This window comes from Dermacentor variabilis, chromosome 3 (assembly GCF_050947875.1).
Source record: "Dermacentor variabilis isolate Ectoservices chromosome 3, ASM5094787v1, whole genome shotgun sequence".
Lineage (NCBI taxonomy): Eukaryota > Metazoa > Arthropoda > Arachnida > Ixodida > Ixodidae > Dermacentor > Dermacentor variabilis.
The window spans coordinates 30,837,193-30,849,445 of NC_134570.1; the positions used below are offsets into that span (position 1 = coordinate 30,837,193).

Genomic DNA, 12,253 nt, shown 5'->3' on the forward strand with positions numbered 1-12,253 from the left:
AAAAAAATGTCATGCATCTCTGAAATGCTCTACGCATTGTCCTGCTGCACAGGTGCGATAGAGTGAATTGTACATTAGAATGTATGGCAGATTAAGTTCTCAAGTTTTGATGTGCTTTCTGTAGGAAAGGAAACACATTGATGTTACCTGGTGTCAAGCCTGAAGCATTAGTAACAAAATTTACAGCGCTACAGTAGTAGTTGCTCTGATTTAGCTCTTTTAAGTTTCGTGTCATTACATGCTTGACTCTCTTGGTAAAAGCACAATAAGTGACAGCACTCTCATGGCTGTTATTGGCATCTCGCTATGTAACATCCTACCATTGCGGCCACTTCACATATACTAGTATCCCAAAGCACGGGGATATCTGTAGCTTGTGGAGAGTGCATGCATTTCAAAGTGCTGAGGTCTCACAATGGCTGACTACCTGGACAGGAGCGACTTGCACTAATTTTACTACACTCCATTTCATATACAGCAGGCAATGCTGCTCAGGCTGTACAAGTAGTGAGATCATACAAGTCTCACATTGCACATTTTGCAGTGCAATTATTTTTTTATCTGAAACACTTGCTACAGGGTAACTACTTTATATAATTACATCTGCTACTACTTGTGTATGAAGATCATGTCAAATCACATATTATATATGTGCACCTTCATGCTGCCAATATGCAGCATAGTGCGTTGTGGTCGTGAGAACAAGTGGTGCGCTGTGGCTACTGGTTGCAGAAATGAGTTATTCACTCGTTTGGCGGTATTAAATATTATTAGATCTGCAACGCCTTCCAGGTAATAATTATGTTGTACAATGCGACATAAATGTATGAGAGGTAATGTTAGGTCAGATTATGTAACACATCCTACTGTATACTTTTTTCATATGTGGTGCACTCATTTTTTGGTCATGAATGTGAGCAGTGAGTCTCGCTAGCCTTTTTACTAGCGTTGCCTGCTATGTATAAAATGAAGTTTACATTAGGTTCACCCAGCAGCAAGTCTCATCTGCATTTTGCAGCCATGATGGATATCCCTTTCAGGCGCCAATTAATTCTGTTGATCAAAACTAAATTTCACCATATTTCTTACATCTTCAGCATGATCATAAGAAGCACACAACTGCAGAATAGAATAAGAGTTTTGAATTCTTTAGTGAGGTTTGTCAAGTTTACGGAATGTGGACCCCATGCAAAAACTCACTACAGGAACAGCAGATATGAGAACATCTACTATTTTATGTCTAGCAGGCTTAAAAAGCACCTATCCAGCCACTTGAAAATTATTCTTGGTGCCGTATGTTGTAAAAAAACCAATGAAAGGAGTGAACCTGCTGCATATGACAACATAATCACACCGAGCAAAGATATCCCACCATCTACGTTCACACTCGTTTTACTGAAACATTTTGCACATTTTATTTAAGCTTGCAGCACAATTCCAATCAGGAGTGTTTCAAGATGTATTCGACACATTTTAAATGTAATTATTTTCATCAGTGCTGTTGTCAAAATCTTGGCATCCACAGTTGTGTACGCCAAGATTGATAGCTGCTCTATAAGGCGTGCTCCTCAGACGTCACTGTGAGGAAGCTAGACACCTCTGCAGTCACTAGCTCTTCTCCTTCTGTAAGGACATACTGGGCCGTGTTGAAAGCATTTTCAGTGTGCATAAGCTATTCGAAGGCTCGGTTTGTTGCTGCGTAAATGTGCAGTGAGAAGTTAATGGGTGCATGTTACCATATGTCGCATTATTAAGGGAGCCAAACATAAACAAATATTTCGGCTAATACCCATGCAAGTGATGCACACAGCATTATATTGGGCTGATTTCATAGTTGGACATGTTCTGATTATGACCTTACCTGCAATGGTGGGTAATTCTGCTGATTTGATAGCCGACCACAGTGGCTGCACTTCAATGGAAGTGGAATGCAAAAATGATTGTGTTCTTAGATTTAGGTAAACATTAGCACGTAAGACTCCTGTCACTTGGGATTCATTCCGGATTTTACTTTTACATAGAAAAATAAAGCATTTGGAATTAAGACCACTCATGAAGTTTATCAGCAAAATAAAAATAAATGTTCCAGAAACCAACACCAGGTGCAAAAAAAAGAACAAGAATGCATGTAAGAAAACATTCTATGAAAGTGTGGGAATATATAAAAGGTTGCTGTTGTTAATATCTGTGGTAAACGTTACACACACTGGATAGCAGGATTAATGCATTCAAGCGAAATAAAGGACAAAGTTGCAGTTGCAAAACATGCCACGCTGTTTTTGTTGCAGAATTGTTCGAGGTGGAAGCAACCTGTGCGATGGTGAAGTGTCCAATAGAAACCTTCCGCTTGTTATGGAGAGGCTTCGAGCACGGGGCTTTGGTCACAGAAAGCAGGTGATTTTTGTTTGAGCTTTTGTACAGTAGCCTTGCACAAGTTTGCATGCGTAGCGAACTGAGAGAATCAGTGAAGCAACTTGACCTTTTGAGACTAAATGAAAATGTTTCCATTTCGTTATTTGCATTTGCAAGATGTGTCTTGTGACAGCACTAATATATTACCTACTTGATGGTTTGAATTTCTGGTGTTGGCACTTACGAAGTTGCACATATTGACAGATGCTTCCCTCTTTAAAGCTTTGAGAAGGTGAGCCTGCACATATTAATGCTGCGTTTTTTTTTTTCAGGAGCAAGTGCACGTCTCAAAACCATACAAGATGTCAAGGGCCGACTACGTTGCCAGCTTTGGACCTACGGTTGGAGACAGGGTAATTGTTTCCTTGAAATGCATTTTTAGTGGTATAGAATGGTTTCTCTCTTTGAATGAGACTAATAATTTCAGCCAGTTCGATCATTTTTTGTCAGCAAAAATGTGTCTGTTTGTGTTCATATGTACAACTTTTTCCTTTTTCTAGATAAAACTTGGGGACACTTGCCTGGTGATTGAAGTTGAAAAGGACTACACCCATTATGGTGATGAAGTCAAGTTTGGTGGAGGAAAGGTAACGCAGAATATATTAATCAAGTAAACCCTATGGAAATCCACTAAAAGAGAGGAGTTTCATCTGTACTTTTGAGAAATTACATTTCCATTGAATTTTGTTCGATAAGTATACTCCAGACAGCAAAATGTTTTCAAAATGTGTCAGCATTAAATTTTTAAATTATTATTATTACTATTATTATTTTTTGCAGCCTGGTTGCTTAGTTTGGGCATCAAAGACACAGTACACTGCTTAAACGGACACTGAAACGATTTTGGCAAATGTGTACAGACGGTACTGAGTCAGTAGGGTAGCTCTTTCTGAACATTGGGAGACATATTTAGGAGCTCTCTATTAAGTGCGTAATTTATTACCAAGTTTTAAAATATGTGCATTGCTACTGACTGCAGCAGCGTTGATTCCCTGAGTTTTCAGCTCTCCTTTTCCCTGCTACGTAGCGGGAGCATGTGTTAGTCCGGCGAGCTATCTGATTGGCTACCCATGAAATGTCATCGGAAGTGATAGAAACATATCGCTTCATAAAGCTTATTCTTAATAGCGTGCGTATGCATAGGAATTTGTGTGCCCTTAATAATAAATACACGACTGCAATTAATATAATGCATTTTTTCGAACAAATGGCCCACTTCTGCCTGAGAATATGGATCGTCTGCTACAGCTGCGGCGACGGCAGCCAATGGGGCGTGGAGGGGTTTCTCAATGAAAATAGCTGCAGTGATGTCTTCTTTGGCAGCAGGAACATGAATGGTGCCAGCACTGTATCTCGCACTGCAGGTGTGTGCAGGGAGCAAACAGCCGTTATGACATGCTGTAAAAGACGCGAGCACTGTGCATCAGTGTTAATGCCAACCTCCTTGGTCAACACTGTGATCACCCACAGTGTTGAAACAAAATGCGCTTTTAGCGACAACCACAGGGTTCGTGTTTGTTAGAGAATTGTGTTGTCAATAATTTGCTTAGAATGGTAGTAGTAGAAAAATATCCTAATAAGTCAAGACCTGGAAACAGAGAGTTGCGAAGGCAATCGAATGTGCCTTAAAGCATGTCGAAATGCCCGCCAGAAAGCAGCCATAGTCAGTTAAACTTCAGCCTGATTTTTCAACTTGCATTGGAATGCATAGCATGTGTGCATTTGTTTTTTGTGTGTGTGTCTAAATTTAATGTAAATAATGTTTGCATGACATTACTCATATTTCCATGCAAAAAAGAAAAAGTGAAGTTAGACTTTAGCGCAGTGCGACTGTCTTTGTCTCCCACTCTAAACGTGTAGGTTTGATTCTCGATATTGGTTACATTTTAACTTGCCAATTCATTTCTTTCTTCCTTTTTTTAAAATTATAGAATAGAGGAAACAAGATGAATAGCCAATTTCACCAAATTCACGAGTTAGCAGCAGCTCTAGCCTAAATGTGGCAGCACTTGTTTTTACCGCTGACAGCTATAAAGAAATTTTACGAGCATGACGTAGAGACAATCATAAACGTCTGCATATATTTACATGTTATCAGGCTATTATCAAGCCAAAATAATACCGTAAACAGCTACTTTGTAGTTTTTACATTGGATCAACACTCATGGGAACACAGGGAGCGCCAGGCATAGTCCGACTCTTTTTTTCTTGTTGTAGTGCAAGCCAGTGAACATTTCATGAAGTTTTTCGTGAAGGTTCACTCCTTGTAGCCCAGGCTTAAAGAGCGATGGCTGCCCGGTGTAAATGTTGAGAGAGAATGCTGCTGCTTGGGAGGAAGGTAATGTTTAGCCACACGTGCCTGTTTCATTATAACATGCCACACAGAGCTTCTCTGAGAAAGCATTCCTTGAGAGATGCCATCTATGTCTAGGTGTAGAACAAAAACCGTTCAAGGGACCCTTTAACAGAAGTTCAGGTAGTTGATGCAGCTATTGACAATAAGAAAAATTTTTTAATGGCTTTCCTGCAAGCATTTGTGTTTGATACTGTGTAATTAATTTCTGTAAATACAACTTTTTCTAGGAAGCATGTGTTTAATGTGGTAGTATCTATAGCAAGGACTGCAAGAACTAAACAGTATATTTACTTGTGCTCTTTAAGAGGGCAGTGGTCGGCTGCTAAGACTATATGACAAGTCACATTGTTTAAGTACTACATGCATCATAAGTAAAGTTTGTTAGGCACGTTATGGGTTTACTCTCCTGGTCGTTTTGATGTTTGCGAGTGTTTGCCATCATCCATCATTGGAATCCCAGAATCCCTTGTGAGAAAATTACAAAGAAAGCAAAATTCTCATTCTGCCATGAGGATTCAAAATTATCACTTACAGATTCACTGTTGCAGAATTCCACCTCTCAGCCACTCTGCCAATGCGACATCACTGCCACAGCAGCTGGTGCTCGTGTGCTTCTGTTGCCTGCAACCCATGTTTCTCGCATGCACATGTAAAATCAGACATGAAAGATTGAAGTCAGACTGGTAGCTTAATAAAAATGTTATGATTAGAACTTCCTATTCATATGATCTTATTAGGCAGTTTTCAAGTGCTAGAAATGTCACTGGCATTGTAGTGGGATCATCGAAAAGCCTGCGCTGCATGGCTGCTCTGTGGAAGGTGCATAAAAAGGTCCAATGAGATGCAGTATCGGAACATTCTTTTTTTCTCTGGAATAATTTGGATGACCACGAAGAATGCATGCAGGTTCACATAAACAGGTAGCAGGAACTGTCCTGGCAGCTGTCTCAACAATCGTTTGAAAAAAACTGTGCTCACGAGGGAGGGGCTTCTAATGTGACACTAGCAGGATGCTTAAGCTGGTGAAGTTGGTACATTTTGGAAATGCAACTTTTCTATCGAAATTAAGATGCTTGCTTATGCACATGCTGAGCTGTCATGCACGCTGCTGTTTCTAGAGGTTAATATTTTGGGAAAAGTAGTGACACTGTGGCAAGGTAACTGCTTGAAGTGTTTCAATCCTGACAAAATTAGAAAAGGTACAACAATAAATCAGTAACGATAGGCAGGAACCTAATAGTTACCTATCACTCTCTTATCCTTTGGCAGTGCATACCAATTGTCTCTCTTGCTGCTCGGCACCTTTACCAGCTCAGATTAGCTCTGTACCAACTTGGCGTAAATTTTTCGAAACATATCCTTGCATGTACCCACTCCTGCTGTATCATTTCTGAGATGGCAGTGTGTGTAAATAAATGAACAAAAATGATAAATGGAACCATTCAATAATGTTTCATCAGAAATTAAGAAATAGAAAACTTACACTCATAATATTCAATTCCTTTAGCTCTACAAATACATGTGAGACTGTTTTGAATTATACTTTCGTTCTATGCTCACTCGTCTGTGAATTCTACCAGGGATGACACACTATGAAGTAAACCTTCAATCCCTTCACAGGTTTTGTGGGTCCATTTTCTCTTTACAGCCACCCCCCTCCCCCCACCTAACCTTCCCATATCCCTTCGCAGCGCCAGACCTAAGGAAAGATGAATTCGATTCTATCAGTAGATTTCAGTGAACCCTTGTATGTATTTGCTGATGTATAAGTGACTGTGCGATACATGTGAAGATGTGCCTTCCACTTTGAGATGCTAGATGAGAGTGAAGGTTTTTTTACTTCCCTTGTTCCTGGGGTCGTTGTTTAATTTTGAATTTATTTCCTCTGCCCTTTCTTGTGGACCGCCAGGAGTACGTATACTACACATTGAGAAGCACTGATTAAAAAAGAAGGGGGGGGGGGAAGGGAAATAAGGTGTTTTTGTTGATGTATCTCAAGTTTGCAGCTATGTAGGGCTATGCAATCTGCCTCTTTCATGACGTGACGCCGCATGCGCCCTGCCCTATCGGATTAGTCACGAAACGTTTTGGAAGGGTAGGGCGCGTGGCCGGGCGCGCCGTGAAGTCCCCCGAAAAAAAAAAAAAAAAAAGAAGAGCTCGGACGCGCGCTGCTGCAAGCGCTCGTGCCGTGTACCGCATTGAACCTCTACTGGTAGCTCGACGTCAGTGCGGTGCCGAAAATGTGCGTAGCGTAAGACCGCAATTCCGCTTTAAAAGAGAAAGCGGCCAGGGCATTGTCCGAGTTGTCAGGACTACACTGTGAGCTTGGTAGTTGCCACCCTTCATGAATGGCTCGCTAATTTAACGAAAAACCCGTGCGTTACACTTGGGAGACACTTAAGTACATCACGTTGCTGACGTCTTTTTTAGCGTCGGTCCTCACTTGCTGGTGGTGGCAGCGCGTTCCTGACTGCATGTACTCGTAGGGCGCGGCAACACTGGGTCGGTATGAGATCAGCAAGACGCTCACTCCTATGATTGACCGACTATTGTGCGTCACTGAAACCTTTTTATCATACCAGGTCGACAACGACGCAACCAATGAGTGCGAGTTGTACTGTAGCAGGCTTTTATGTCGAAGGCACCGGCAAAATCAGCGTGCCAACCATCGTTCGACCGAACCCTGTGCAATCGGCCGTCGAACTGACAACACAATTGCGACAGTGTCTTCGCTTGTATATATAATTAGTCGTGCTCAAAATGAGTCATACATGCCTACCGAGTTGAAATGCACGAGCTTTAACCCTCTCAAGCTGTGCCCACGAAGTTTGAGCCAATGTCGATCCTGTTCAGCGAAGTTTAACCTGGCGCTGTCGAATTCGTGCACTCGTTACTGGCGGACCTGAACTGAAATGTAAGCAGCTAGGTCAAACGGAACCGCTTTTATAGTTCAATTCTGGCCTTAGCGATTTGAAATCAGCTACACTTCACTTCGCACAGCGCGCACACAATAAGCGGTAAGCGGCGACATGTGCACAGCGCTGTGCCTACGTCTGTACGTCACCATACCTGTAGGCTGGCGGCCGCATTCGCTACGTATATGGATTGGCCTGTACGTGTTGCTTTGCCGACACATTTCTCAATTTCAGAAATGCACTGTTTGCCTCTGCGTCAGGCGGCAAACAAGAGACGGTGTATTCGGTATACAGCAGCATAAACAACCGCCTCGCTCATTTACACCAACGCCGTGTGAGCGATGGCATCTGCGCATTTTCATAAGAGAACAATATGGCCTACAAATGAGCACTAATGCAAGCACAGTTTTCTCTAATAATGCTCTATGTCACACTAAAACTGTAAGTATGATGGAGTTAAAGAAAAGCGACAATGAGTTAACAGCCCGTAATATATGTATCTGGATCACGGTTGCCGTTGTTTAAGTGGTTCGACCGCCCATATTGACTCGTCTCAGGGTGTAACAACATGGCACATATGCGCAGATATGCATGTTTTGCTACGTTTTGACATTATTTCTTATGAGCAATGCACCTTTTCCACAATATTTGACATTAACAATGCCCTGCGTCCGGTGGCGTAGCCAGAAATTTCGTTCGGGGGGGGGGGGGGGGGGGGGGGCTCACGTTGCAGGTGGACCTCCTCCATAAAAGGAAACATTAGATTGGATGCTCCTATCTAAATACGTGTAGAAGGAGAATTCGTTTTTCTCGGCAACCACTGCACCCAATTTGACGAGGTTTATTGCATTTAAAAGAAAAACTTAAATTCTAGTGACTGTTTGTTTCGAATTTTCGATTTAGGTTGTGAATATTTTATTGAAAAGTGGCAAAAATCGAAAATTTTCTGAAAACAAAACAATTAAGATTACAACTCTGTAAATCAGCAATGAAAATTGATATCACAATTCTGTGAATTGCACATAATAGTACATCTACATCAGACAAAATTGATATGTTACACATGAGTCTCAAAAAATGAAGTCTTATGGAAATACGGCTTTTGCAGAACCCTTGTACATAACATAACCAATTCACGTAACATGCAAATTGACATATCGAATTTGTCCGCTTTGAATGGTGTAATGGATGCCGTTTACAGAACCGCGATATCTGTTCTTGATGCAGAGCTATTAACACTTAAACTTCGTGCTTCTATTCTTTCGAACTTTCGAATTTTTCAAAATATTTTAAACAAAGTTCAGGCCCTAAATCGAAATTCCGCTTCCAACAGACACTAGAATTTAACATACTCTCTCAAATGCAACAAATTTCATTAAAAGCGATTCAGGAGTTATCTCAGAAAACCGTTTCGGCGTTTTACATGCATCTGAATAGGCTGTGTCGGAGTTGGGCCCGAGCTAAAGCTTCCTCTTAAATAATTTGCCTAGGGATCAAATACACGAATAATAACTGCATTGCCATTGCCAAAGATGCTGCAAACGAATTGTTGAATGCTACGCACTGTCAATACAAGTAACATATGTATTTTTTCATAAAAGAATATACTCGTATGTGCCAAAAATTGTGCCCAACATAACTGATGTCAATGCTTCCAAGTATTTTGTCTATTTAATAAGTAAAGAAAATATCACACGAACTTTAGAACTACATCAGTTCGAAGCTAGCAAAGCAGTGCATGCCGCTGATATGAAAAATGTAAAGGCCATGAAATGAACAAGTTGAGGACAAATATGTTAATGACACTTTGTCATTTAAGATCCTTGTATACATTCTTGTACATATTGAACGGCCAGTGAAAAATCTCAATGACGCTGCCATTTGTTCCAATGTATTACGCAGCAGCAGCTGTCACCGGTCGTGTATCGTGAGCAATTGCACCGAAATTATAGTCGCAAAGACACCACGTATAGAAAGCAGGAGTTCTGTAGTATTTATGAGGGCGAGTCAAATGAAAGTGAGCCAATGCGAATATATAACAAACGGGGTACTTTAATTAAAAGTAGCCGCCATGAGCATTTAGACATTTGTTCCATTGACTAAATAGTCACCAATTCCCATCTCATAAAGCTCCTTGGGTTGCTGCTTCAAAACGTCTGCAACTGATTTTCACGACATCGTCCGAGACGAATCTGGTTCCCGTGTGCTGTTTTTTCGGTTGCCCCAAAATCTGGAAGTCGCAAGGCGACAGGTCTGAGCTGTATGGCGGACGTTGGAGCGTTTCCCGCTTGAACTTTGCCAGTTTTGTATTAACCACATCAGCGACGTGGGAACGGGCATTGTCGTGGAACAAGATGACCTCATTCGTCAATTTTCCATGTAGTTTGTTTTTGATTGCGACACGCAGCCGATCCGGCGTTTCACAATATCGGAAAGAATTGATAGTCTCTCAAGAGTTAGCAAATTCTATCAGTAATGGCCCCTTGCAATCGAAAAATAAAAGTCAACAACACCTTTCTGGTGGAAATGACGGCCTTTGCTTTCTTTGGGGAAGGTGAATTTGAATGTTTCCATTGTAAGCTTTGCCACCATGTTTCAGGCTCTTAGTAGTGGCATGATAGTTCGTCTCCGATCACAATTGCAGACAAGAAATCATCACCTTTATTGTGATACCGGATCAGATGAGTAAAGGCAGCGCTGACCTTCTCCGTATTCTGGCGGTGGTTCAAAATCTTGCGCATGCATTGCGCACACAAGAGCTGATAACCAAGATGGTCATGAATTATGGCGTGAACCAAACCGTGACTGATGTTCACACGCTCTGCTAGTTCATTGATGCTTATCCTCTGTTCTTGTCTCATCAGCTCATCAACCTTTGCAATTTTGTTGGGGGTGATTGCACGATGGCTTTGGCCCGGTCTTGGATCGTCTTTGCAACTTTCACGTCCCTCTTTGAACCGTTTGCTCCAACATTTCACAGTGGCCAATGAAGTGCAATGTTCAACGTACATTGCAGCCATGTGGCGACTAATTTCTTTTTGGGAAATACCTTCAGCTCTCAAAAACTTCACGTCACCATGCTGTTCAACTTTTGGAGTGTCATTTATGTCACGCGACCATGTTCAACCTAGTTTATGAGAGCATTAAAGAACCTTTATCCTTGCACCTGCATGTCACTTTTGTAAATGAGAGATGCCTCTCTGCTACGCGCATGCAGGGTGGGTAGGCTCACTTTCATTTCATTTGCCCTCGTACATTGGAAATGCAAAGATACAGTGGGATATACAAATGCGAAGATACAGCTTCATAAAGGGCAAAAAAGTGTCAGTGCAAACAAAGTTCACTGCACGTATACACAAAACCTCGCAACAAGATATTTAAATATATGTATAAGTCTCCAATAAATCTACGTATCTAAGAAAAAGTCACGGTATATAATGCGTCAAACAAGGCAAATAAACATGTTGCGCCATCATAGATTCACAGAATCCTAGATCCTGCCCCCATTCCATCCTATCCTCCCGATGTATCGCGCGTGACGGAAGGCGGCGTGCTTGCTCCTCACTTTTCTCCCTTGCACACACAAGACTGAGCCACTATCGTCGGCTCATCCATCCCCCCCCCCCCCACCCCGCACACGCTTTCACTCGCACATACAGCATGCGGCGCGGGGTCATGATGTTATCGCATTTGGACTTTATGCGGAACATGAGGGCAACGGCGACGGCAGGAATGCGCCTAGAGTGTCCATATAATTGCTATCGCAATAATATAATAAGAGTATCCGGCAGCTGAAGCGTCCCATGGCCCATTACTTTCCGCAAAAGACGTAACAAAATAGCCCTTTCACCATGCGACAATTCGCTGCACCGCAACAACGCTTCTTTTTTCCTTTTGTGGGTCGGGGGCACCGTAATGAAAAAAAAAAACGCAATGTATGTTGGTCACAATAGAATGCCTACTTTGGGCAACTGATATGGCTATTAAAGGAATATCGAAGAAAACACGAGATGCTTGGTCCACCAAGAACCATGCGCACACTGCTCAGTATCCTACACCGGCGAGACAAGACTTTCTGGAGAGGTTGCGCTCAAGCGAACGCGCTGCAATCCATCGAGTGCCCACAGTGATGGCGGCTAACGACAATTGTTTCTTTTTCTCGTCTGCTAGCTAGAAAGCGTCCAAAGCTCTGCCAGGCGAAAATGCACTCGGCCAGAGAAAACCGAACACGCACCGAGGTGCGCCACGCGGTGGTCGGGGCAACACGAGAAAAACGCATGTGCTCTGGCTGGCTCTGGCAGCACGCGGGTAGGGGAGCGAGAACAAAAAAATTGAAGAGGCTCAATATGTCCTCGCGATTAAGAGTCAAAGTAGAAAAAATATATTTTTTTATGTGACATGACGGCACGAATGAACCACCACAACGCTTCGTCTCATCGGGCCTCGCTGCGGGCTTTGTCAACTTGTCTGATAGCATGTTCATTTGGCTTGTCTCGTTGTATGGCCCGATGTGCGACTTTGGAAAAGTCAATGCACTTTGGCGTCAAATATTTATGGGAGCATTAAACTT

At 42.2% G+C, this 12,253-nt stretch overlaps 1 protein-coding gene across 4 annotated transcripts in view; it reads left to right on the top strand.

The window, feature by feature from the left end:
• The window catches only part of LOC142575353 (urease subunit alpha-like), a 134,006-nt gene that overhangs the window by 48,110 nt on the left and 73,643 nt on the right, over positions 1-12,253 (top strand). For all 4 annotated transcript variants that reach the window (XM_075684661.1, XM_075684660.1, XM_075684658.1 and 1 more), the window contains 3 exons: positions 2,289-2,394; positions 2,685-2,765; positions 2,913-2,999. In XM_075684661.1, the coding sequence (XP_075540776.1) occupies positions 2,289-2,394; positions 2,685-2,765; positions 2,913-2,999 (274 nt within the window). The remainder of the gene's footprint in view (positions 1-2,288; positions 2,395-2,684; positions 2,766-2,912; positions 3,000-12,253) is intronic.